The sequence below is a fragment of the Toxotes jaculatrix genome, chromosome 14 (genome assembly GCF_017976425.1).
Source record: "Toxotes jaculatrix isolate fToxJac2 chromosome 14, fToxJac2.pri, whole genome shotgun sequence".
NCBI lineage: Eukaryota > Metazoa > Chordata > Actinopteri > Toxotidae > Toxotes > Toxotes jaculatrix.
This window is the reverse complement of record NC_054407.1, coordinates 10,749,785-10,776,078: the sequence shown is the minus strand read 5'-3', so window position 1 is coordinate 10,776,078 and position 26,294 is coordinate 10,749,785. Positions and strand designations below refer to the sequence as shown.

Sequence of the window (26,294 nt, the reverse complement as noted above, 5' to 3'; positions counted from 1 at the left end):
GCAAATTCAATCATGGTTACAGCCTTGAGTAAATATTTAATAGTGCAGATAATCTATTGTCTCCTGGATGCACTGTATATAAGAAATTCTTTATAATAATATCCCTTAGGTAAATCTAGCTCCTGAACAAGACAATAACAATGACGTGCAGGCACATACTGTGAGTCTACAACAAAATCTCCTGGGCTTGCTGTCTACACACCATCTAACATACACATTTTTTGAAATAAGTCACTACTTATTTCTGGTGCTTTCAATGCTGTTGAAAGCATTCCTACTGTTTTTGCATCCGTGAAGACGTCCCCACCATGGAAGACCAAGCTGCTGTGTGTGCTAAAGAGGGGTGTAAAGAGAATCTCCCGCCAAGGTTTCAGACACCAACTCCGATTAGGAGAAGTGCCTGGATATCCCATGGAGCACCTTCCTGTTGTCATCTCAGAGGTGGGAAAGCGTGTGTGTGTGTGTATGTGTGTGTACAGGTGTCGCACAGTAATACAGGTGGTATGATGTCTGTGGACATGAAGGAAGTTATGGGTGTTCCAACTTTGCAAGGAGTTTAGCTGCCATGACAAAGGTAGATTGCATGGTGTGTGTTTGTGTGTGTGTGTAACACAGTATGTGTGTCCTCAGCTACCTTGAAAACAGCTTGTGTGACCACTGCATGCACAGGTGCTGGTGTGCGTGCTGTCCAGCGGTCTGAACCACGAGGACTGGCCGCGGGTGGTGTCCGATGACATCCACAGGCACCTGGAGAAGCTGAGGAGCAAGGTGGTGACCCTGAGAGGCCGCGCTGAGGGACGGACACTGCTGCCGCTGCCACTGTGTGTGGAGAGGGCACGGTCCCAGGACATTGCACTCAGGTCAGCGTGTATTCGTGTGCGGTGCTTGGTCTGTGTGTTATTATCGGAGTAAGCAAGCAACACAGTGAAATGTTGCGTACAGAAGTGTTGGGCGTGTAAAATAAATGCAGCTTTAGCCAACAGCCGAATAATCACCTAGTTTAATTTTGTGTTTTTCTTTGCACATTTTCAGACGCTAGAATCTCGGTGCATTGCATCGTTTGATACCTGCACGGCCGTGATTATATCCTCAAGGTTCACACGAAACAAGCCGTTTGATGACACTTACCGCATTTACCTCCAGATTTGTTAAATCCTCTTCAATCCAGCGGGGAGAGCATAATATCCAATGGGCAGCACGATAAAACATTTTAACCGAGGCAAAGACTTACTACTGCTCTGAACTTCCGTTTAACTTGTAACCGGAAATGACAACTGCCCGCCTATTTCGCAACTAAATAAATAATTTTTTTTAAAAAACAAAAAAAATAGAATTCTATATTTTACTATACAGGTAAAATATCTGTATGAATCTTATTGTATTTCTTCATATTTAGTAAAATTTTTGGAGTTGTAAAAAACCCTTCAAGGCCATAGTGGCTAACAGAGTAGCACCTTGGGAGCTGATCAGAGGTGAGTGTTGATCTGCGGGGATTGGCTCAACAGGTGCGCCAGCCTTCTCTCTGTGGATGTCATGAATGCAAAGCTCAGGTTTTTACATCTCTCATGAAGCTTTTATAAAAGCAACATGTATTGTGTGGAGAGGCACAAACTGGGCTATGGCCACAGGCTTTTGCATAATGTAGAGAATAAGATGTAATATACTATAGCATTTATTTGTACATCTGGTATTTCCAGGTAATGAATGAAGGTAAATTGTTAATGCACAAACAAGTCACCAGCGTCTTCTTTACAGAAAGTGTTGCATCAAATTAATAAAAAAGATTCAGAAGATTACTGTGATGAGCTTGAACTAACTAAAATTTTATTCTCATAATGTTATAGTCCTGTTAGTCCTGTTTTTGGTGGTTTTGCACATTCATTTTCCACAGCCCATATTGCTGTTTTACCTACACTGATTGCCCCTCTCTCTGTCTCCCTCAGTCCCACTGGTTGGCCACTGGACCGTGGCTTGTTATACTCTATAGAAACTCTGATAGTTCAGTGGTCCGGACAGATATGGAATATCCTGAAGAAAGATTCTGGTATGGTGCTGCTCCGTGGAGATCACCCAGGCCCCAACGTGGAGCTCCAGTTTTGGTCCACTCAGAGAGAAAACCTGCTCGGCATCCACGCTCAAGTATGAGACTGGTTCTGTGGAAGCTGGCAGGGGTGTACTCAGTTCAAAATGTAAACTGAAACAGTAGTTGTCAGAATAACAGTGTTTGTAATTCATAGAATGGGTATTAGATATTGTTATTCCTAAAGACTAGATATTGGGTCCACAACTTGCTTGAGAGTACTGAATTATTTAAAGTCAGCAGACCCAGAATGTGTTGCACAACATACCATACGCTTCACTAATGGAGTATTTATCTTCCAACATCAGTCCAGCTAATACACATCCTACTATGATGCCCTTGTTTTCAGATCCAGAGCCCCAAAGTGAAGCAGATAATGGAGATTCTGAGAAGAGTCAAGAGCAGTTACTACTCCTCCTTTAAGGATGTGTGCGTCAAAGTTAATCAGGGTAGATGAGCATCACTCATCATTTATAATTTATCAAAGCTAATTAATTAATTTTCTCATTTCACATTTAGTTTTACTTAAGAAGATTTAATTCTCCAAATGGACAAAGAGAGTTTCTTTTTTCATTTTCTCTGTCTCAGAGTCCAAACACTATTTATATTTAGCATGACAAATTCTTCTGGATTTCATATTTGTACTCGAATGCTAGTTTACCTTGCCTCTTTTTGTGTCATCATGCTCGTTTAGCTATGGCAAGCAACATGGCTATCAAATTGCCATTTTTTTCTAGAAATTGTCAATCCACTGTCCACTGTATGATTTTAATTCTCTTAAATTACCTCCCTGTTAGGGTTGTGTTATATATTGATACATCTGTCTGTGATAATTATAGCTTTGCTGGAAGCAGAGGACATAGATCTGTATCTTCGCCCTCTGAGGAGACTGATCAGCAGCTTAGAGGAGAGGAGTTTCCCTCAAGTAGACGCTCTCCTGCCTCCTCTCTTCCATACTCTCTGTCTCATCTGGGGCCATTCCCAGTACTACTGCACTCCGCAACGCATGGTGGTCCTCCTGCAGGAGTTCTGTAATCTGATTATTGAAAAGGTACAGTGATACATTGCTATGTTTGTGTGAAAGAAATGGAGACAAAATGAGAGACATTAAGTGACTTAAATAGTTGTACATCCAAATTATTGTTTGTCTTCAGGCCTTTGCCTACCTCATCCCAGAGGAACTGTTTAAGATGGAGCTTGAGGAGGGGGTGGAGAGAGTCCAGATAACCATCTCAGTTCTGCGCACCTTCAAGCAGTTGTTTCACACTCACCGCCAGCGTATCCCTGAGTACTACAGACACAGCCGGAACATCAAGCTGTGGGACTTTCCAGCAACACTTGTGTTCCAGCGTTCAGACCGCATCATGGAAAGGCTGCTCATGATCGAGGTGCGAGGGTTTACAAGCTGAGCTCTGTGTGTGATGGTTTTATAGGCTGTTATCCCTAAAAAAAAAAAAAGATGCTAAAACAATTGGAAGACATTATTTCTTGATATTGATAACAATGACTGTTATTTTGAGTACACATTTTACATCGAGTAAACTTCTGTATACTCATTTTAAATGTATATTTTTGATTTATTGTTGTAAATAGTAAAACTGCCGTCTGACAATGGCAACTATCTTTACCCCCATCCTATCAGCCTGAGCCCTTCAGTGGCTTTTTTCTTCTGTCATCTATAGGAACTTTTTGCAACAGCACTGGACTTTCTGAAGCTGGAGAAGGTTGAAGTGGGTGGATCCAGAGGGAAAGTCCTCAGTGAGATGGTCTTCGGCATGAGCGAGGAGTTTCATGACCGGTGGCGGGCTCTCAGAGAGAGCAAATATGACCCCTTGGACTACACTAACGATGTGAGATTGAGATTGTTGCAGTTGTCTTTGATATCACGCTGCTATTTAATTAATAAGCCCCAAAGGGCTGTGATTCACAGCCATTTCTAAGTGGAATTGACAGGCTCAGCCGCATAATAAAAATAACAATTAGATGTCATTTTTCTGCCCAGCAGTGGAGTAATTGAAAAGTAGCAAAGCAAAGTAGTTGCTAAGCAACACGCAAGAACCAGTGACAGCAGTCATTATTTGTCAGCGCATCAATATTTAATTTACTAGATATTTTACAGCTTCCAGTGTGACTCAGCCAATATAAACTGGAACTCAATCAGAAATGGATATAATATTTTTTTTTTGCAAGTCTGTGTTATTCCAGCAAATACCGATCAACTGAGCTAAGGACAATTTGAAGTACTCCACTAAAAATATTATGAATTAAAAATTGCCTACTAATAAAAGTGGACTCAAAGCTTTATAATTTGGAAACTGGACATATCCATCATTTCCTGTCTAATACGGTCGTGTTGTGTCCAGGATTTTGTAAGTCTCTACAGGCGCTTCATGGACCAGAACAGAGATTTTGACCAGAGGCTTGGGACTGTCCTCAATCTGGCTTTCCAGCACTCCAAAAATCTGAAGTCAGCCTTTAAGGTGCGTCTTTTACAGCTGAGCTCCTTAAACAATTTAGTTTTTTACAAACAGAATTTTTGAATTGGTCGTCATAATGCATCTAGGTCGAAAATGTGCACTGTCTTAAAACTGTTGTTTTTGTCCCATTTAGTTGTTAAAGATTTTTGGCACCCTGCTTGAGAGACCCAGGATCCACCAGCTGTTCTCTCCTAACTACAACATGCTGTTGACCATGTTTAGCCAGGAAATAGACGACTGTCAGTTTATACTTGATCAACACAGAAATGGGGTAAGAGAGATGGAACAGAAGTAATTATTCTATTCTATTCATAAATTTAAAATATTGACACACTTTCTTCAGAATATACAAAAATACAGCTATATAATCAGACTACAGCTAGTTACCATACTAAATTATGCCATAACAGGAAACTTGCTCACAGCTTATTATGACATACGGCTCACATACTAACGAAATGTGCTACAAAAGTATTTACTTAAATTAATGAATATGACTCAGTCATGAACCAAATTAATTAAACCTTTTCATTTTCAGCTGCGGTCAGGCTGTGCAGTCCTGGGGAAAAATATGCCGTCAGTGGCTGGCAACCTCAAATGGTCACAGGAACTTCGAAATCGCATCCTCACCAACAGGAGTAACCTCTGCCAACTTGCTCACATGTATGGGCCGGCCCTACTTAAATACACACACAAGTACTCCATCATCGTCGTCTGAGTTCTGCTGTTGCGTTAAGCATAATATATATTAATAGAAAAATTCTCAGGCAGTCCTTTTAAAGCTTTAAACAGTCAAATGTTTAAAACATAAGTTAGACTGGTGTCTTTAATAGAAAAAAACAGACATTCAGAAATCTTCATCTGAAATGCAATGTTTACTTAAAATATCTGTTTTGGTTAAAAACTAAATCGAAACTCTTCAATACTTCAAAAGCTATTGATTTTGCTAGTTAGCATTTGCAAGTCATTACCTTTTGAAAACAGTTTTAATCTTGTTTTGAATTAAAATTCTAGCAAATGCACTTCAAGAATACATACAAGCTAATATACATGCAAGATCCTTCCTTCCCTCTCTCCCTTCCAGGCCTCTGGGGTGTGCTGAGGCGGACGATGTCCTCCAGAAGTGTGAACGTGTTCTGGAGGTTCTGGACCAGCATGATGAGGAGCTGTTCTCAGAGTGGACGGAGGGCTTGGAGGAAATCTGTCAAACCCACCTGAAGGAACCACTGCTCACACTGGACACTGACACAGGCCTGTTCCAGGTCAACTTCAGTCCAGCTGTAAGCACAAAGAGGATACAGTTGCCAATCAACAACAATCAACAAACATACAAACAACATATTAATCAGAGTTTTTTTTTTTTTAATTTAAGTGTACACGTTTTTTTTCTGATGTGTAGCTGGTGCAGAAATCTTCAGACAGTCATACCTGCTAACACAAAAGATAAAGGATGATGCTTAACATGAACTACTATGGATAATTTACAATAAATATTGTGACATTTTACATTAGCAACAACTAACCACAGTGTGTGAACAGGCAAAGAATATCCCAGACCATAATAAGCATAAAATCAGAGAAACAAGACGACCAGTGAATATGTCTAACTAATCTGCTCAAAATCAGGCACTTAAATCCAAGGATAAAACATTTACCTGATGTACTATGCACATTTCTTATAATGTACTGTATAATGTATATGTGCACTTAGTTCCAACAGTGACTGGTCTTTGTATGTCTACCACCAAACTATTCATAAGTCTACATGATATCTCCAGTTTATGATGCTGATCCTATGTATTCAGATTTTTATTCTTGTGAAAGTAAAAGGAAACAAAACTGAGCTTTATCTGTGGATTCATCAAATTATGTATTCTTTTTTTTTCTCCTCCTCTCTCCCCCCAAGTTAACATCAGTGCTAAGGGAGGTGAAGTATCTGGGTATTTTGAAGAACCAAAACATTCCTAAAGCAGCTCTCCACCTCTACTCCAAACGGGAGAGACTCTACATGGTGGGTAGCTGAGCTCTTAGTGTTGCACCGGGCATTGTGTCAGAAAAGCTGATTGTATATGTATGAGCTGTGGATACATTCTTCAACAGTAAATGGTTTGTTGACCTGTAAAACATGTCAAAAGCCATCTGATACACTCCTTTTTATCGTGTAGTACACGCAGACACTGACCTTGGTGACCCAGTGGTACAACCAGCTCCAAAGCACCATCCTGGCTGTGGAGCTGGGACTGGTGAAAGATGAGATGAATGAGACAAAACGACAGCTAGATCCAGCCCTCAAGGAGCTTACCTGGGCTCAGGATGACCTATGGGACTATATCCAGAGCACACGAGACCTGGTTAAGGTACAGAACATTTCTTACCATCTGAATTTAATGTTAACGTTTTTTCAGTACACACGTTGACACCGTTTTGTATCATATGCACTCTACTGTATTTCAAGCTGTTCTCAGATGCATTTTGAGTTGAAATATGAAATAGACTTGTGGTTCATTTTAGAGTTTGTTTAACAGCATGCCGTGAAACTGCTGCTTGCCAATACATCACGAAACTTGGCATTCTTCTTACGTGATCCAAGCCAGTTTTACCCAATTATAGAAAACACTCCTAAAACAAAAAGCGACATGCAGCTGTTCATTCCAAAGAGAGTGTAATTACTGGTTGTAATAGTTTCTCTCTTTTGCCGCTGCCAGAGCATCTCCAGTCGTGTCCAGAAGAGCAAAGCTAATGTGACTGCCATCCAGGCCCTTATGGCTAAATTCAGCCACCGGGCCTTCATCACCCGAAAGAGCCGGGGTTCTGCTCTCCTTATCTTCTCTGACATTGAAGAGAGTGTTTCCAAACAGCATGCTCTCATCACTAGTACAGGGGAGGAGATACACAAAGTTCTGCAGGTATGTTTTCATGATTCACCCCTTATTCCAGAGAGAGGGACTTGTCCTTAACTCCCTTGAACACATCACTGTTCCCACTGTGCTCCAGGAGAACCAGTCTCTGCTCGGTGTGACAGACCTGGGCAGCAGCGAGTGGCAGGCCTACACAGACTACGTGGATCGGATGATCCTGACAGGCTTCTCCAGTGCGATACGCTGCTCCCTGCAGTATCTTATGGACAACACAGATGCAGCCCAGCGCATTTCACCACTGTTTGAGGTCCAACTTGTACTAAACAGCAATGAGATGATCTTTGACCCCTCGTTGGACTTCAGCCACAGTGGTAACTTCTATGACATTGTGGATAAGATGGTGGCCAACATCACAAACATGGCATCCTTCATTCCCAGAGTGGCAAATCATAAACAGCTGGATAACTATCAGGTGCTGTACAGATTAGATCATGGACTTATACTCATTGTGCATGCATACTGTGTACACGTACCGAAATATATTTATCTGCTGACACTTTAACAACGCCACATCACTCTATCTTGTTTGCTCATCTTGTAGTGTGACATAAATGAAATGGAAGATTTGTCAGAGATGTGCCACGTAATCCGCTCACGGGCTCGTGCAGCTATCGCTAAGGTAAGTTTTATTTTTCTGTCCACACATGGTGACTATTTTGTTATGCCTACAGGCTTCTAAATGGAAAGACTTTGTTGATTTTCAGGTCAGGGAGTACCAGGGATCATTTGGCAACTATCGCTACCTCTGGACTGATGACAGGTCAGATGTGGCTTTTTGTTTCTGTGTAATTTAATTATCATTCTTATTTCTTTAAAAATGATAGGATAGAATTTGGAAAGAAAAAAGCAGGTTGTTCATGTTTCACAGGTCTGAATTCATGAGGCAGTTTCTGCTTTATGGCCACGTGTTGAGCACAGAAGAAGCTGAGCTGTATGCAGACTACGAACTAAAAAAGAACCCACCCACCCTGGATAACTTCAAAGAGCAGGTGTGCTTCACCAGCCTTTAATATTCCTGTATTTAACCACAATTTAATATTTTATGGATCTTCTCAGTGCAACCACGGTTTCTAGTCCTTTCCTCTTTTGCCATTTTCCCTGAGTTGTCATATCTTTCGTCATTCCAGATCAACCTGTTTGAGTCTCTGTATGTAAGAGTGAGCAAGATGGAGGACAGGAGGGTGTTTTGTGGCTGGCTGCAGTTGGACATCAGACCCTTCAAGCACACGCTGATGAATGTCATCAAGAGATGGAGCTGGATGTTCAAGGAGCACCTGCTGAACCACGTGAACCAGAGGTGAGACACAAGCACACACAAGGACATACATATGCAAGCACAGTCATAAATATTTATCTCTCTAAATGGACGAGAAGTTAAAAACTCAACGTCATCCTCCCTCCTCTCTATCCCACAGCGTGAGAGAATTATCCTCTTTTGTCCAGGACACAGCCCATGGTCTTTCCAAAAAGGTATCAGATGGCGACTATGCAGGCCTTGTAGACATCATGGGACACCTCATGGCCATACGAGACAGACAGATCAGCAATGAACAGCACTTCAAACCTCTCAAGTCTACCGCTGAGCTCCTCAAGACCTACGGACAGCAACTGCCTGAGAGTGTCTACACACAGCTAGAAGTGTGTGCCATTGCTCTGATACACACATGGTTACTCTGGGAATATGTACATTTATCAGTATATTACATTCTTCACTTTATCATCATAAAACACAGGAGCTGCCGGAGAAGTGGAAGAGTCTCAGGAAGATTGCCTTCACAGTCAAACACGAAGTGGCGCCTCTACAGTCAAATGAAGTTTCAGTTATACGCAGGAAATGTGTCCGGTTTGAGGTGAGGCTGTGTGTGAGTGGGGTAGGATGTCAGTGTGGTAGCCCCTAACAAAGAGCTCAATATCTGACATAGAAACCTTCTCACTTTCTGTCCTGCATTATATATGACCAACAACCCCCCCCCCCCCCCCCATGTGCCATAGATGGAGAGCTGGAGGCAAACATGTATAAGAATGTCCTGTTTTCTTTACCAATATTTCAGGTGAAACAGCATGAGTTCAGAGAACAGTTTCGTACTGAACCCATCTTTAAGATCAGTGTGGAAGAGCCCTATAAACTAATTGATAAGGTGAGATAAGAAGTGTACATGACTACCTATTCAAAATGAAAAGCCCACTGCTGGCAAAGTCATATCTTCTTAGGATATGATGAAATAGAAAAATAAATTCCATTGCTTTTAATAAAATTACAGCAGTGTGCAGCATTTCAATATGTCCTTGTCTCCAGTCTAATCGAGCAGTGGCAGTGATGGAGGCGGAAATGAAGAAGCTGCAGGACACAGCTGATCTGTTTGAGGTCAGCTTCCCAGACTACAAGCAGCTGCGCCAGTGCCGCTCCGACATCATACTGGTCAAAGCGGTCTGGGACATGGTCATCTTTGTCAAGGTACACATTAATCATCACAATAAAAATAGGTTGGCATTTTGATTTCTTAGTTATGATTGAACTGATTATGATTGATTTACATAAGGCAGAAGGGACAGGGATAGTGAGAGTATAGTGACTGCGAGTTTCCACACTTCAGGTACCCTAAAGGTTATTAAAGAATCACAGATTAAATGTTTCCCTTTCTCCTCTTCATTCCAGACCAGCATAGAGGATTGGACCAAGACTCCATGGAAAGAGATCAATGTTGAGCAGATGGACATGGAGCTGAGACGATTCGCCAAAGTATGACAAGCTTTCGTGGACAGACAGACATAATATTACATTTTTGCCAGGGTTAAGAAAAAGAATAAGCTTCTTTGATAATTAATAACAATCTCTACTGCACATTAAAGGAGATGAAAATGCTGGATAAGGAGGTGCGGGTGTGGGACGTCTACATGGGTCTGGAGTCGACTGTGAAGAACCTGTTGACCTCTCTGAGAGCCATCAACGAACTGCAAAACTCAGCTGTCAGAGAAAGACACTGGCAACAACTGATGAACACCACCGGGGTATGATACTATCTCTGCTGCTTCACAGTGTCTCTGCCATCTGTTTCAGTATTTGCCATTCTACTGAGTTTAGTTCTGTTCTTCTTTAATCTAGACTTCATGTACAAACCTTCACTCATCTATCCTGCAGACTCCTATCCAGGCCTGTCATGACCAACACAGTTCAGTGAACCCAATTATCCTGATCTGAAATCTGATCACACTCACGGTTGCCACGTATTGCTGTTTGCCCTCAGGTCAGGTTTGTAATGGGGGAGGGCACCACCCTGGGGGACCTTTTGGAATTACAGCTTCACCGTGTGGAGGACGAGGTCAAAAACATAGTGGACAAGGCTGTGAAAGAAATGGCCATAGAGAAGGTAGGAAGAGACCAACCAGTAATAGTATATTGGTGCTGTATATTAAAAAAGTAGTCATCAGTGCAGAAGGGTCAAGACGGTCAAATTACTGACTAAACAAAACAGACAGCTGCTTATTGAGTCTGCTATAGTACATTCATTTAATAATTCAAACTCACTCAGATCAGTCGACATGGATACACGTTTGAAAAATAGTTTCTTAAATCTTAAATGAAGAGTATAAATAAGATATGATATGAATTAATTGATACCCAGGGGTTAATTCACCTGTGGCCGACCTGTAAAAGACAACAAGATGAAATCTAAGCTCCAGAGATATGATAAACAATAAACTTCTCACTAGGCTTTATTTTTATCCTGATGCTCATTTTTAATGTTTTTAACATGCTTGAAATGACAGATGTCACATTTTGGGGGAAAAAAAAAAAATTCTACTTTTGCTCAGGTTTTGGCAGAAATAACCCAGACATGGAGCGTTATGTCGCTGTCATATGAAACTCATACCAGCACAGGAACGCCTCTGCTCAAAGCAGATGAGAATCTGATTGAGACACTGGAGGACAACCAGGTGAGTGTGCTTGATTTCAGTAGTTATATTGGTATATTGTGCCCTGATGTTTCATAATATAGTTTTGGTATTTAACATTAGGTTTGGGGTTATTGGGGGCCACACTGACTCAATGACATCGAAGAGGTAGCTGACCAAAACCCAGCAGATACAAATACACAATGAATGGGAAATGTGAAGTATTTCTCAAAGAGACTTCTGTGTAAAGCTCCTGTTTTATTTCACCTCAGGTGCAGCTGCAGAACATCCTGATGAGTAAGTACGTAGAGTATTTCCAGGCAGAGGTGAGTGGATGGCAGAGGAAGCTGATGGTGGCTGACCTGGTCATCTCCTCCTGGATGTCGGTCCAGAGAACCTGGGCCCACCTTAACAGCATCTTCACCAACAGCCAGGACATCCGCTGCCAGCTGGCCAATGACGCAGAGCGCTTCCAGGGAATACACACTGACTTCCAGGTAACACATGCACACAGCTGAGCGAAATCTCTGTTGACTGTAAAAGCACTATATCCATCTCACCATTGCCTTTTCTTTTACCCAGAGCTTGATGACTGAGGTGGTGCAGAACAGTAACGTGGTAGAGGTAACCAACCGGCCCGGCTTCCTGGAGAACCTGGAGACTTTGCAGCAGAGGCTGTCTGTGTGTGAGAAGGCCCTGGCCGAGTACCTGGAGACCAAGAGGCTCACATTCCCCAGATTTTACTTTGTCTCTGCCTCAGATTTGCTAGAGATTGTCTCCAAGGGAACACAGCCCAAACAGGTGACAGATGCAGGGAGGACGCTTGGATGTTTTCTAACAGAGAACATATAAAGAGATAGTCAGGTCATTGTTCAGTATATTCAGACTGTGGCTTTGTGTTATGTAGCAGAGAATTTTAATGAAGATAGGAATGAAAGACAAAGTGGAAATTTGACATTGTGTCTTATTGTTTTCTTTTTTTTTTTCTTAAATTCCAGTCAAGTCTGTAAACAACATAACCTTAAAATTGGAACAATAATCTGTGTTTATATGTGTGTGTGTGTGTGTGTGTGTGTGTGTGTGTGTGTGTGTGTGTGTGTGTGTGTGTGTGTGTGTGTGTGTGTGTGTGTGTTTTCTAGGTGACCAGACACTTGCTGAAGCTTTTTGACAACATAGCAGATCTTCGCTTCAAGGACTCAGACAGAAATGGAGGAGGGGAGGAGGATGAGGAGGCAGTTGCCATAGGGATGTACAGCCGAGAGCGAGAATATGTTCCGTTCTCTGAGCCGTGTGTCTGTGAAGGACAGGTTTTGAAAAACTAAATTTGATTTCCTTGTGTGCAAGTACAATAACAGTCATCCCTGTATTCACCAATCACATGTGTGTTTGCCATTAGTAATCATTTTCATGCTTTTTTTTCAAACATTATATAGCAGGGAATTCTACATTTATTTTATTTATTTATTTATTGACAGGCAGAGTGTTGGTTAAGTGCCTTGGAGAGCACCATGCGCTGTACGGTTAGGAAGGAGATCCAGGAGGCAGTAGCAGCCTACGAAGACAAACCACGAGACCAGTGGCTCTTTGACTACCCTGCACAGGTGTGATTATATATCATCAGCTGAATTACCACTTTGACTTCACAAACATGGAAATAATCTGTTGTCTGCACCTGTTTTTCCTTCCATTCATAGGTAGGGCTGACTGGTAGTCAGGTGTGGTGGGCCACAGATGTGGGCATTGCCTTCGAGAGAGTGGAGGAGGGATTTGAAACAGCCCTCAAAGATTACAACAGAAAACAGGTAGCGCTAACACACTTGAGTAAGATACTGTAATGATGGTGGTTGAATATAGTTGTTGTTTTCGTTGATGTTTGCTAAATTCTGGTTTTCTAGATTACACAGCTGAACTCGCTGATCCACATGCTGCTCGGAGATTTAACTCCTGGAGACAGACAGAAAATTATGACTGTCTGCACTATTGATGTCCACGCTCGAGACGTGGTCGCCAATCTCATATCTCAGAAGGTAATGCTAATGTTAGACTTAAATTTGATGGATGAGTTTTATGCAAACAATTAGACCTCCCCGTTGGCGTTACTGTATGTGTATCCTAGGTGACAACAGGACAGGCATTTGCATGGCTGTCCCAGTTACGCCATCGCTGGGGTGATGAAACCAGACACTGTTACGTTAACATCTGTGACGCCCAGTTCCAGTTCAGCTATGAATACCTGGGGAACACTAACAGACTGGTCATCACTCCACTCACTGACAGGTACATGTACATATAGCACACTACCAATACACATGCAGACACACGTTAGACCAAACTGTTTGCAAATACATTGGCGCACTGAATCCAAAGTTATATTTCATATCTCAACCTTTCTTTTGTTAGGTGTTACATAACCCTGACCCAGTCCCTCCACCTGACTATGAGTGGTGCCCCCTCGGGCCCAGCTGGCACTGGTAAGACAGAGACTACTAAGGACCTTGGACGCTCCTTGGGCATCATGGTATATGTTTTCAACTGCTCAGAACAGATGGACTACAAGGTAGCGTGGACTGTGCAGATGCTCTCCGTAGAGTCCACGTATGTCACATTTACTTCATATATCTTGTCATTTGTATTCATTCCACCTTCACTTTCTCTGTCTCCGTCACATCGCTTCAGTCCATAGGTAATATTTATAAGGGTCTGGCTCAGACAGGAGTTTGGGGATGCTTTGATGAATTTAACAGGATCTCAGTGGAGGTGCTGTCTGTGGTGGCTGTACAGGTCAAAACTATACAGGATGCTGTGCGCAACAAGAAGCAAAGGTAGACATGGAAATAATGACATGCATTAGAAACTGTCCATATAGTTATTCACCTTTTTCTCCATTGATCCATTCCTGTGATATCACCCATTTAGTAATCTGTAACTTGTACTGTCTGTGTGTATATAGGTTCCATTTCCTGGGAGAAGAGATTGAGCTGAAGCCAACAGTGGGAATCTTCATCACGCTGAACCCTGGTTATGCCGGCAGGGCTGAGCTCCCAGAGAACCTCAAGGCTTTATTCAGGTCTGATATAAACAGAGAGAATGAGGAGATATTAAGTGCAAGTATTGTTAAAGGTGACTAATTAAAAACAAAAAATGGTTTTCCTGACTGCTCAGGCCCTGTGCCATGGTGATCCCAGACTTTGAGCTGATCTGTGAGATCATGTTGGTTGCCGAAGGATTCATAGACGCTCGTCTGCTCGCACGCAAATTCATCAGCCTTTACACTCTTTGTAAAGAGTTGCTGTCCAAACAGGTACGCACATAAAACCAATTTGTCGAGACACAGACGGTACTATAACTGTCTTCTGTGCTATTTTAGGATGAGTACACATGATGTGAAAATCAAAGGTGAATGTTAATGAAAAGATACGGGAAAGAGAAGAAATCTCATTTGGATCTTGTGAGCGCAAGGTCTGTGGTTAAATTAGGCAAACAACGTCTTCACAGGGATCAGCCTTAACCTCTGCTTCTAACCATGATTATAAATACAGTGAGAAACACTGATATTTCTAGAAATTAATTCAACTTTTGGTTCTCGATTTTTGTTGTGGTGATATTATATCCTTTCCTGACTCTGAGAGGTGGTTTGTGCAGTCATTAGATGCTGGCCGTGTGACTGGCGGACAAGATGCTGATTAATCACTACACCCTTTTTATTCATTTCCCACTTTAATCAATCCTTTTGTGTATAACGCAGTGAATATGCAGGGCATGAACAAAAATAGCAGGTGTTCTTGAATACACTTATCAGTCTTGCACATTTTTCATTTTCAGTATAATTTTCAGTGTAATTACTCCATGCGCTGATGCTTGTAATTGCACAATTAATATAGACCTCACAGACTTAGATGACTTACATTACATAGACTTGTTCTCTTCACTATTGAAATACATTACAAAAACAACTTAGTGTAAAACATCAGATTTTATCGTGCTCGTTTGATGACTTACATAACTTTGCTTTCTTTATCTGACAGGATCATTATGATTGGGGTTTGAGAGCCATCAAATCAGTCCTGGTTGTGGCAGGGTCTCTAAAAAGAGAGGATCGTAGCAGGCCTGAAGAGCAGGTGTGCATCACTCTTTGTCCTTGATAAGTTTATAAGTGCATTTGCCTTACAGCATCACAGCTGTCCTTTTCTCCCCAGGTGCTGATGCGAGCGCTGAGGGACTTCAACCTGCCTAAGATAGTGACCAGCGATGTGCCCATATTCCTCGGGCTGATCAGTGACCTGTTCCCTCAGCTGGACGTGCCCAGGAAGAGAGACCCTGAGCTGGAGAATGCTGTTCGCCAGTCAGTCAGTGAACTGCGCCTGCAGCCTGAGGAGAACTTCATACTTAAGGTGTCTCATTTTAACATTATGTTGAAATGACAAGAACTCCTCATCTCTGTGATCTGTCAGAAAGAAACGTGAATGTGTAAAGAGTAGTACTTATTTAATCAGAAATCAAGTATAATGTAATTTTTTTTGTGTGTCTTCAGGTGACCCAGCTGGAGGAGCTGCTGGCTGTCAGGCACTCTGTGTTTGTAGTAGGCGGACCAGGAACTGGAAAGAGCCAGGTTAACTTGCAACTTTGACCACATACAAAATAGTATTTGTCTATATATTTTCAAAGCCACTTTATATAAGACGTGACTTACCACGACTGTCCTCCCTTCAGAGGCACATACATTTTAAGGCTGAAACTACACCCTTCAGTTTGGGGATTTTTTTTTTTGTAGATCTTTGATTTATTAAAACACTGTACAGGTGTCAAACAAAGCCACTATCTCTACATTCTTGGGTTGATGCTGCCCTGCTACAGCTGAATTTCACTGCTCTCACGTCTGTTGCTATGCAGGGTAACAGTGAGAGATTTGCTTTCGTGAGAAGACGTGGTGTACATTGTGTCCTAGATTTATGTTTATTCGTCAGATCTTGAAGACTCTCCACAGAACCTACGCAAACATGAAGATGAAGCCTGTGTGGAATGACATCAACCCTAAAGCTGTGACCACAGATGAGTTGTTCGGATACCTGCACCCAGCCACCAGAGAGTGGAAAGACGGTGAGGATTATACAAGGAATTTAATGAGAAATAAGTGATGATCAAGGGAATCAAGGCTTCCTTCAAGTTTTGGCTCGCTGTTATGCAGGAGTTATTTTGGTGCCAAGGCCATAATTTATTCCAAAGCCTCTTCTCTGAATTAATTAGAATTTGTTCTTTTTCTGGTTCAGAGTTAGTTCTCATTCTCATAGATGTAGAATAATTTGACAGTGATTCCACTACATGAGTTTCTTTTAGTTGAATATTAAATTATAATTTGTGACATTTTTGCCCCATTAATGGCTTTGCACTAGAACAATGTAAAGAAAATACACTATATGTTTTACTCTCTGCTTTATTTCAGGTCTGTTCTCCTCTACCATGCGAGAGCTGACCTCACTGGGCCATGATGGTCCGAAATGGATTGTTCTGGATGGAGATATTGATCCAATGTGGATTGAGTCACTCAACACAGTTATGGATGACAACAAGGTGAAAGCACATCTGTGTTCTCTGATATTGTCCTGTTTCCATTCTCTTAATACTGGATTCTGTCCTTTTTTTTTTTGAGGGTTTAGTTTTACATCAACCAACCCAAAGCTCACCTAATTTTTCCTGCCTTCTGTCCAGGTACTGACTCTTGCCAGTAATGAGAGGATCAGTTTGTCATCTTCCATGCGTCTGCTGTTTGAGATCTCTCACCTGAAGGCTGCTACTCCAGCTACTGTTTCCAGAGCCGGAATACTCTATGTCAACCCACAGGACCTTGGCTGGAGCTCGTAAGACACACGCAACTACACATTTAAAGTCACAAACTTCTCTTTTCTTTTTTTCTGAAACTGTAATTTGGTTAAGCAGCTCTGTCTTTACTGTATCCTCAGTTATGTGACAAGCTGGATTGACACCCGACAGGCCCAGTCAGAACGAGCCAACCTCACCATACTCTTTGATAAGTATGTGCCGTACTGCCTGGAACAAGTGCGCTGCAACTTGAAAACCATCACTCCCATACCAGAAAACAGCATGGTGCAGGTGAGGACACACAGCAGGCTTATTTTGTATCAAAGAGTCCCAATCAGTGTCTCGCACACCTTTACGTCCTCTCTATTCAACCGGCAAAAAAATGTGTTACTATCTCTTGTCTAATCAGATGTTGCATTTCTATGTTTGCTCCATCAGACGCTGTGCTCCTTGTTGGATTGCCTGCTGACCAAGGACAACACTCCAGCCGACTCTCCCCGAGAACTCTACGAAATCTACTTTGTCTTCGCCTGTGTCTGGGCCTTCGGCGGGGCTCTCTTCCAGGATCATGTGTGTGGTGACTGAATGTTTGCTTGATGAACTTCTTTGTATTATTGTCGTCTTGCTTTGCTTCTAATGAGTACATTCGTGTTACATCATGGTTGCAGCTGAATGACTACCGTGCCGAATTCAGCCGCTGGTGGTCTAAGGAGATGCGAGCAGTGAAGTTTCCTTCCCAGGGCACCGTCTTTGACTATTTCATAGACGCTGAGACTAAAAAGTTTACTCCCTGGAGCGAGAAGATGGTGCCATTTGAGCTGGAACCTGATGTACCATTACAGGTGTGCGGGGTTGTGTACAAACAGAATTACTGTAAATTATATTTACACTCCTGAACCAGCCCTTTGTTTGTTTGTTTCAGACGGTGCTGGTTCACACCCCAGAAACTATTTGTCTGACCTACTTTATGGACCTGCTGCTCCAGAGAGGCAAACCTATCATGTTAGTGGGCAACGCTGGAGTGGGCAAGACCATCCTGGTGTCTGATAAAGTCGCCAGGCTGAAGGAGGACTACATGGTGGCAAAAGTCCCCTTCAACTACTACACCACATCAGCCATGCTACAGCGTAAGAATCACAGGAATGAGAACACATAGATACAGATTCTAGGAAGTCTTTTCATTTGATGAGTGATAGAGCTCAAGGGAAGAAAAATTAGTTTGGTGACTTTTTTTCTATTGATGTCCAAAGTGTCATGGAAAATTGAGCTCAAATCAATGTGCTGTTCCTATTAAATGACTTCCCACGAAGGACAGGGTGTTCTTGTTTAAGTAGAATACTGGATCTTTTTTTTTTTCTCAGATGTCCTTGCTCTGCTTAAAGTCTTTTTAAATACTAAAAACTGCATACACTGTGTGAATGACAAAAACCAGGCTATAAGATTTTGATTTTTGGATGTACCATGCGTCACTATGTGTTACATCTCCTTATAGTACCTCCCTGCATTTGCCTATTAGTAGTTGTTAAAGTTCACAGCACTCACTACAGTATAAGCTTTTTATTTTGACTCGTTGATTTACCCTTTGAAATTTTAATTCTCTTTTCCCAGTGCAGGGCTGAGAAGCAGTCCTTTGCAATTTACACATTTTCTGTGTAGTAATTTTTTTTCATTTTCACGAGCTGTCTTATTCATTATGTGGACCTCAGGTGTCCTAGAGAAACCCCTGGAGAAGAAAGCTGGTCGTAAATTTGCTCCACCCACCGCTAAGAGACTCATCTACTTCATAGACGACCTCAACATGCCTGAGGTGGACGTTTATGGGACCGTGCAGCCGCACACACTCATACGCCAGCACCTTGACTACAGCCATTGGTAAAACTGACACACACGTTATGGACACACACACACACATTCAAAGCCTTCATGCTGCTGAAATGTACAATTATACAGCTCCACACTGTGTGTAACAACATGTGCTGTGCAGTGAATACGGGTTGTACAAAGTTTGATTGTTAGGTGGAAACTAAATAAAGTGAATGTTTTTAGGTATGACAGACAACGACTGGTGCTGAAGGAAATACACAACTGCCAGTATATCACCTGTATGAACCCAACAGCTGGAAGCTTCTCTATCAACCCCAGGCTACAGGTACAGGAGTTGAATTCACACAGACTCATACAAGTACATACTATACTTACAAAATAAATGACTTTCCATCGCCATGGTATTTACTTAATAAGCTTTTTAAGCATTATTCAAAAATACATTTATTGTAATGAATATAAACAACATACCATGTCATCATCTGCCACTTATCTGGGTACGGGCCCAGGTTGTGGGGGCAACTGCCACCCAGTCCACAATGCACCGAAGTCCTATGGCACCTGCACAGAAAAAAAAAAGAAAGAAAGAAAAAGATGTGAAAACAAAATTTTATTATCCTTCAAAATAAATAACCAATAAACACGAAATCAGCTCATTAAAAGTCAGATTTCAGAGGCTGTTCGGAAAGTAATATTGGTTTTGTGAGTCTTAAGCCACAGGCTCCTGATGGCAAATGATACTTATATCTCTCTGTCTCCTCTCCAGAGACATTTCTCAGTGTTTGCGGTACACTTTCCCAGTGCTGATGCGTTAGCCACCATCTTCTCCAGCATCTTGTCAGCTCACTTCCTTCAGGGAGGATTCAGCTACGGCGTCTCTCGCTCAGTCGGAACTCTCATACAGGTGCATCTACAGCGTCGGTGCAGCTTTTGTCTGCATTAAAACCTGATTACGCACACACTTTGCATGCAAACATTGGTCTATCCGTTTATCAGCAAATATATCCATGACATTGCCTCTGTCTGTGCCAACCATTTCTGCACCTGTCCATCTTCTGGTTTTGCTCATCCAGGCAGCTATTTGTCTGCACCAGAAAATCAGTCAGAACTTCCTCCCGACAGCCATACGCTTCCACTACATCTTCAACCTGCGGGACCTCTCCAACATCTTCCAGGTAGCACATGCATAGTCACTCAAATACATAGAAAAACAAAACTACACTGAGTCAAATGATTGCTGTGTTTCTTGATTTTAATAAGATTCACAGTAGATCACAGAACAATAAGTGATTTCTATAATAAACTTCAATATTAAGTGTATTTAATGTAATTAAAATGGTATTTACTCTATGTGACCTGGGGTGTAGGGCATCCTGTTTGCCCTGCCGGAGAGTATCCGTTATCCCATGGACCTGGTTCACCTGTGGCTCCATGAGAGTTCCAGGGTTTACTCTGACAAACTGATGGAAGAAAAAGATGTGGAACTCTTCAGTAAAATCCTGCTGGACACTGGCAAGAGATATTTTGAGGTAAGAAACAAGAAACATACAGTAACATCTACGGTATTAGGCAATAAATGTCCTTTTACAATCAATATATCAACCTCTTGTGGCAGATCTAAGAATATAAAAACTATGAATGATGTTTCTAGACGATCTGTAGCACCCGACACACTGTGTAACTCAAAATAACTCAAAGTTTTAATTCTAGTCACTGAAGGGCAGTTTAACTGTGGCATTTTCAGCATGTTCTTGCTCATATCTCTCTTTCTGACTTTTTTTTTTTTGCAGGGAATAGACGAGTCCATCTTTATCCACCAACCTTTGGTGTACTGTCACTTTGCCCAAGGTGTGGGAGAACCTCGCTATCACCAGGTACACACACCAGCTCGTCAGAGCTAATTTGGTGCGGGCTTCGTGTTGCTCCTTTCAGGCATCCATTTATTCTTTATTAACTGTGGTAATAAAAATGGGTGAGTTTAATTGTTTTTGACTTAAATCAATTTACCATGTGGATTATCTGTAGCTCGCATATTCAAAGACCTTACGGCACAAATTCGGCTGTCATGTCTAATCTGTCAGCAGACAAATGAGGATGAATGCACAGTCATTAGCAAACTAATTACCTCTTGTGTTTTTTATGGGGTTTGAATTGAAACTTAATTGACTCAAGTCTTGATAAGAACTAGGGCTCCAGCGATAACCTCAACTTTACATTAAAGCGCTATTGACAAGCCAATCGTACGGGATGGCAAGCAACCGTCACAACTGCTCTGTTTACATTTTTTCTTGTTTTCCTTGAGACTATGCCCTTCTTGTTTTACACCTCGGTGCATGTGCATTGACCCCCTCAGGTCGCTACACTCTCAACGGCTGGAAAAGCTCTCGTCTGATACTTTGATTCATATTTCTGTAATGCATTTATTTAGGGGCTTACTTGGAAAACTGTCCCGCAGCCCACTGTTTTTCCATTACAACAAGCTGTCAGTTGCAGTTATAATCCTTCCAGGGGCTTTGCTATTTTTGGATATTTCCCTAGCCTTTAGAAATCTAGTGCATCATGAAAGCACCCTTCAAAGATTAAATTATCTCTAAAGATAGTAATCTGAAAGTTTTCTGCCTTATCCTTACAGCAAGTGCAAAATAATCAAGCATTTAATTTGTTTTAAAACTGTGTCGTCTTTGTCATTTAAAATGCAACAGTACACCAAATAATAACCTAACAAACTTATACCGCATCACGGTGTTGAGCCACCCTAATTCTCCACAGGGGAAATTCCTTCACCACGACAGCACTAACAAGAACTTAATTTCATTGCGTATCTGGAGGTAACCACATAGTGACTTGGACACTGCTGCTGTTACTCAAGAGAGCCAAGCTGATTTGTTTATTTGTCCGTCTTGTCAGGCTTCAGACTGGGAGAAACTCCAGAAGACATTGGCTGATGCCCTAGAGCATTATAATGAGCTGCACGCTGTCATGGATCTGGTGCTGTTTGAAGAAGCTATCCAGCATGTGTAAGACACACACAGATACATGTGCAGAAGCTCCAGTTAAACACAAACTGCCTGCTAACATGCGCATGGGTGGATATACACAGATTGGCACATATGTGTAAAACACGGACCACACACACTATTAATTCTGGTATTTATGTTCAGGTGTCGTATCAGTCGAATCCTCGAGGCCCCCTACGGTAACGCCCTGCTGGTGGGGGTTGGGGGCAGCGGGAAGCAGAGTCTGTGTCGACTGGCTGCCTTCCTCAGCATGCTGGAAGTTTTCCAGATCACTCTGCGTAAAGGCTACGGAATCAATGACCTTAAGGTAAAAATGCATTTACACATGCACGCATCATAGATACAAAATGTCATTCCGTTCCTTGATATAACTTTAGCGTTATTCTGTTCTTCTATTTCCTACTTTCACTTGATTTATTTGACATATTTATGTATTCTTTGTTCCTTTTCTGTAACCCCACCACCCCAGAGTGACATAGCAGCACTGTACATGAAGGTGGGGGTGAAGAACATTGGGACAGTGTTCCTTCACACAGACGCCCAGATTCCAGACGAACGCTTCCTGGTGCTCATCAATGACATGCTGGCCTCAGGTTTGTCTACATTGACCTAGGATGTTCTGTCTTCTCCTCTGATGAGCAAAATATTTCTGCTTTAGTCTGTACTAGCTTCTGTTGTCAAAGCTAAAGAACGAGCAAACTTTCCGCTGGGGAAAATCAAAGACCTTTTGTGTGGGAACTGTTTACAGAGTGAAAATTTCATCAACCAAATTTCATTTCTATTGTCTGCTAGAGTAAAGAGCAGGGAAGTCACATTTCACACAGACTGGTGACATTTAAAAATGGATAGCCAAAGTCCAGCACTGAATTATATTGTTTCATTAATGGGATGGTACATGAATCTGATTAGAATGCAATTTATATTTTTAAGTGTTCTGTTAAAAAAAAAAAAAAAAGTGTGTTGTGTATGACATTTTGAGTATTAGCAGCGAGCATACAGCACACTGTCAGCAGGCAAAATAACTGAGCACACATGGGATTAAATGGCATCAACAACCCGAGAGAAAAGAAGCTGTGGCATCATGTAAAAAGGAAGAAAAACATACTGAGAGTCTGCATTGTTTGTGTCATTTAGGGGATATTCCAGACCTGTTCAGTGATGAAGAAGTGGACACTATTGTGACATCCATCCGTATGGAGCTCAGAGGACTGGGACTCATAGATACCAGAGACAACTGCTGGAGCTTCTTTATTGAGAGGATAAGAAGACAGCTCAAGGTCTGAAACATAATTTATTGTGCAATATTAAGAAACACGTCAGATAATGTATCCAAATATAATATGATTCCAGCTTTATTTAAACATGTTTTACAACAATATCGACTGAGAAAGAAGTTTGCCGTCACCCTCCCTACCTGTCCTCCAGGTCGTTTTGTGTTTCTCTCCGGTCGGATTCACATTGCGGACACGCGCACGAAAGTTTCCAGCTCTGGTGAACTGTACAGCCATAGACTGGTTCCACCCCTGGCCTCAGCTCGCCCTGCAGTCTGTCAGCTCTACTTTCATAGAGAAGATACCTGGACTGGAGGTGACATCACATTTACTTAGTATTCATATTCTATTCTACTATCTTTCACTTATCACATGCTTTCTCTGCTCTCTTGGAGTTTAAGAATAGAAACGTGTATTTTAAATAGTGGAAATGTAAGTAGTATGCTAGTCATATCCATAAATATGAACAAACTACACAATTGTATGGCACAAGTGAAACATTAGTAGATTTGGCAGTGTTAATAAGTCTATTAGCAAAATGTGTTTTCTTCAGCCAGTGGCTGCCAGCTTGGAAAGTCCATAACTCTTTGTGTCTGTTCATCCAATGCAGCCAAATGTGAGGGCATCCATCAGTGAGTTCATCTCCTACGCCCACACTAGTGTCAATGAGGTGAGTTATTGCAACGCACAGTACTTGATAACCACACTTGACACCTTCTCTGATATTTTCTCTGGACCTCTTGTTGAACTACGCCCTCCAGGTGAGTGTCAAGTACCAGCAGAGCGAGAAGCACTTTAACTACACCACCCCAAAGAGTTTCCTGGAGTTTATGAAGCTGTATGGCAATCTGCTGGGCAAAAAACGCACAGAGCTGGCCCAGAAGATGGAGAGACTAGAGAATGGGCTACAGAAACTGCAGTCGACTGCCTCACAGGTCAGATAACATGCACTATGCTGCCAAGGTTAAACAGCCTAACCAACAAAGTCTCTTAAACTTTATTGTTCTTACCTTTTTTTTTTTTCTTTTTCAGGTGGAGGATCTGAAAGCCAAGTTAGCCATACAAGAGGTGGAGCTGTGGCAGAGGAACACAGATGTTGAGGCTCTTATTGCTAAGATAGGACAACAGACAGACAAGCTGAACCAAGAGAGGGCTGTGGCTGATGCTGAGGAGCAAAGGGTAGACAAGAAGCACTGTATTTATCCAAATTACAGCACATTTTAAGGCTCATTTCACAACATTTCCACTGAGAAAGCCCAGAGGAGAGGGGCGGAGGAGGAGATAATGACAATTCATTCATCTGTTACACTTCATTCAAAGTTTACACATGATTGTTCAGGTGGCAGCAATTCAAGCTAAAGTGACCAAGCAGCAGCAGGAGACTGAGGAGGACCTGGCCAAGGCTGAACCCGCCCTACAGGCAGCTAATGCAGCCCTCAATACACTGAACAGGGTAAAACACTTGTATACACATAAGCACATAGACCTGAATCCTGATCCTATTTTATATGTGACCATCACAAGCTGTGCAAATAAACAAAGAAAAACACGCTACAAGCTTGTCTGTATCCCAACCCCCCAAATAAAAATGTGTGTGTGTGTGTGTGTGTGTGTGTGTGTGTGTGTGTGTGTGTGTGTGTGTGTGTGTTTGTGTGATCCAGTTAAACCTGACAGAGCTGAGGACGTTCCCCAACCCTCCAGCTATTGTCACCAACGTCTCAGCAGCTGTTCTGGTGCTTCTGGCTCCCCAAGGCCGAATCCCCAAAGATCGCAGCTGGAAGGCTTCCAAGATGGTTATGAGCAAGGTGATATTTTACACTGACATCTTTGTAGTGTTTCTCAGATTAATGTCCTGCTACCACAAAGCCAGAAAGTCCATCACAAATAAATTCCCTGAACTGCTGAAAACAACATCACACTTACTGTGAAATAACTTTCAGCTGTTTTATTCATTGTCTCTTGTCTGAGCTGCCAACGCAACTGAGAAATTAATATTTATTTTTTATTGTGTTTCCATATATATAAACACTGGTGGTGTATCTTTTTTTATACTTTATCTGTTTTACTATAAGTCTGTGTTATAGGTTTTATAACCTCTATATTTTATGTTGCCTTGTGCTGCTGCTTTCTTGGCCCCAGACACTCCTGATTAATTTCTTTTATATCAGCAGTGCACTTTCCTGGTTAAAGAAAGAAATATATAAAACTGAAAAAGAGATTTTAGCAATCGCTGTTACACAGTTTTCAGTACAGTGTGTAGCTGTGCATTTTGACTATTCCACTTCTTAGTTCCCGCTTGTGATTTTGAATCCAAGAAAGCCCTGAAAAAGTATTATATGTAGAGACTGTGATATCACACCATTTTATTTAATCCACACACACACACACACATATACTCACCCACCTCTGCACACAAATGGCCGTCCAGGTGGATGACTTCCTGCAGGCTCTGGTGAACTTTGACAAAGAGCACATCCCCGAAGCCACGGTGAGGTGTGTCAGAGACGAGTACCTCAGTGATCCAGAGTTCAACCCCGAGTTTGTGCGACAGAAATCCTCGGCTGCTGCGGGGCTCTGTTCCTGGGTGATCAACATCATACGCTTCCATGAGGTACTCGTATTTGCACCAGTTGTCATACATAATTAGTGTCACCCGAGCTAAGCCTCTGTGTGATGTTTTTCCACTGTGCAGCACTGTGGTCTGGTTGTTTGATAGGTTGTTTTCTGTTTCCCAATCTTTCCTGCTGCCCTGGATAGATTTTTGTGAGTACAACTCTTCTCTGCTGTTGTATTGTATTATAGGATATTATAGGATTTTGATTATGAAGTGTATGTATAATATTTTATGAACATGGTGATGAACAGGGAAATGCTGAGCTGAATTCTAATCAGTTTTTTTGTTTAATATTTTCTAGTTTTTTTTTTTTTGTTTGTTTTTTTTTAGTACTAATGTTGATGCCATTCTTGTTAACAGGCTATTCTGTAACTTCCTCTCA

General features: G+C 41.8%; 1 protein-coding gene across 1 annotated transcript in view; it reads left to right on the top strand.

The window, feature by feature from the left end:
* The first annotated feature begins 411 nt into the window (after positions 1–411).
* The window catches only part of dnah9l (dynein, axonemal, heavy polypeptide 9 like), a 34,204-nt gene continuing 8,321 nt past the window's right edge, over positions 412–26,294 (top strand). Inside the window, exons 1-65 of the mRNA XM_041054686.1 lie at positions 412–441; positions 670–860; positions 1,944–2,139; positions 2,430–2,529; positions 2,920–3,131; positions 3,235–3,468; positions 3,763–3,930; positions 4,444–4,560; positions 4,691–4,828; positions 5,096–5,220; positions 5,642–5,837; positions 6,464–6,568; positions 6,723–6,914; positions 7,263–7,463; positions 7,552–7,887; positions 8,017–8,094; positions 8,180–8,235; positions 8,344–8,464; positions 8,603–8,772; positions 8,891–9,113; positions 9,209–9,325; positions 9,527–9,613; positions 9,772–9,930; positions 10,132–10,215; positions 10,326–10,484; positions 10,721–10,843; positions 11,289–11,411; positions 11,642–11,866; positions 11,952–12,170; positions 12,509–12,676; positions 12,845–12,970; positions 13,064–13,171; positions 13,265–13,396; positions 13,486–13,646; positions 13,770–13,926; positions 14,046–14,191; positions 14,320–14,436; positions 14,532–14,670; positions 15,395–15,487; positions 15,566–15,760; positions 15,901–15,978; positions 16,334–16,466; positions 16,810–16,937; positions 17,076–17,224; positions 17,327–17,477; positions 17,625–17,756; positions 17,855–18,028; positions 18,109–18,313; positions 18,893–19,058; positions 19,233–19,335; positions 19,777–19,914; positions 20,084–20,185; positions 20,378–20,539; positions 20,801–20,884; positions 21,918–22,027; positions 22,172–22,334; positions 22,497–22,620; positions 23,162–23,304; positions 23,453–23,614; positions 23,909–23,968; positions 24,060–24,233; positions 24,331–24,477; positions 24,638–24,751; positions 24,960–25,103; positions 25,727–25,909. Of these exons, the coding sequence (XP_040910620.1) occupies positions 412–441; positions 670–860; positions 1,944–2,139; positions 2,430–2,529; positions 2,920–3,131; positions 3,235–3,468; positions 3,763–3,930; positions 4,444–4,560; positions 4,691–4,828; positions 5,096–5,220; positions 5,642–5,837; positions 6,464–6,568; positions 6,723–6,914; positions 7,263–7,463; positions 7,552–7,887; positions 8,017–8,094; positions 8,180–8,235; positions 8,344–8,464; positions 8,603–8,772; positions 8,891–9,113; positions 9,209–9,325; positions 9,527–9,613; positions 9,772–9,930; positions 10,132–10,215; positions 10,326–10,484; positions 10,721–10,843; positions 11,289–11,411; positions 11,642–11,866; positions 11,952–12,170; positions 12,509–12,676; positions 12,845–12,970; positions 13,064–13,171; positions 13,265–13,396; positions 13,486–13,646; positions 13,770–13,926; positions 14,046–14,191; positions 14,320–14,436; positions 14,532–14,670; positions 15,395–15,487; positions 15,566–15,760; positions 15,901–15,978; positions 16,334–16,466; positions 16,810–16,937; positions 17,076–17,224; positions 17,327–17,477; positions 17,625–17,756; positions 17,855–18,028; positions 18,109–18,313; positions 18,893–19,058; positions 19,233–19,335; positions 19,777–19,914; positions 20,084–20,185; positions 20,378–20,539; positions 20,801–20,884; positions 21,918–22,027; positions 22,172–22,334; positions 22,497–22,620; positions 23,162–23,304; positions 23,453–23,614; positions 23,909–23,968; positions 24,060–24,233; positions 24,331–24,477; positions 24,638–24,751; positions 24,960–25,103; positions 25,727–25,909 (9,456 nt within the window). The remainder of the gene's footprint in view (positions 442–669; positions 861–1,943; positions 2,140–2,429; positions 2,530–2,919; positions 3,132–3,234; positions 3,469–3,762; positions 3,931–4,443; positions 4,561–4,690; positions 4,829–5,095; positions 5,221–5,641; positions 5,838–6,463; positions 6,569–6,722; positions 6,915–7,262; positions 7,464–7,551; positions 7,888–8,016; positions 8,095–8,179; positions 8,236–8,343; positions 8,465–8,602; positions 8,773–8,890; positions 9,114–9,208; positions 9,326–9,526; positions 9,614–9,771; positions 9,931–10,131; positions 10,216–10,325; positions 10,485–10,720; positions 10,844–11,288; positions 11,412–11,641; positions 11,867–11,951; positions 12,171–12,508; positions 12,677–12,844; positions 12,971–13,063; positions 13,172–13,264; positions 13,397–13,485; positions 13,647–13,769; positions 13,927–14,045; positions 14,192–14,319; positions 14,437–14,531; positions 14,671–15,394; positions 15,488–15,565; positions 15,761–15,900; positions 15,979–16,333; positions 16,467–16,809; positions 16,938–17,075; positions 17,225–17,326; positions 17,478–17,624; positions 17,757–17,854; positions 18,029–18,108; positions 18,314–18,892; positions 19,059–19,232; positions 19,336–19,776; positions 19,915–20,083; positions 20,186–20,377; positions 20,540–20,800; positions 20,885–21,917; positions 22,028–22,171; positions 22,335–22,496; positions 22,621–23,161; positions 23,305–23,452; positions 23,615–23,908; positions 23,969–24,059; positions 24,234–24,330; positions 24,478–24,637; positions 24,752–24,959; positions 25,104–25,726; positions 25,910–26,294) is intronic.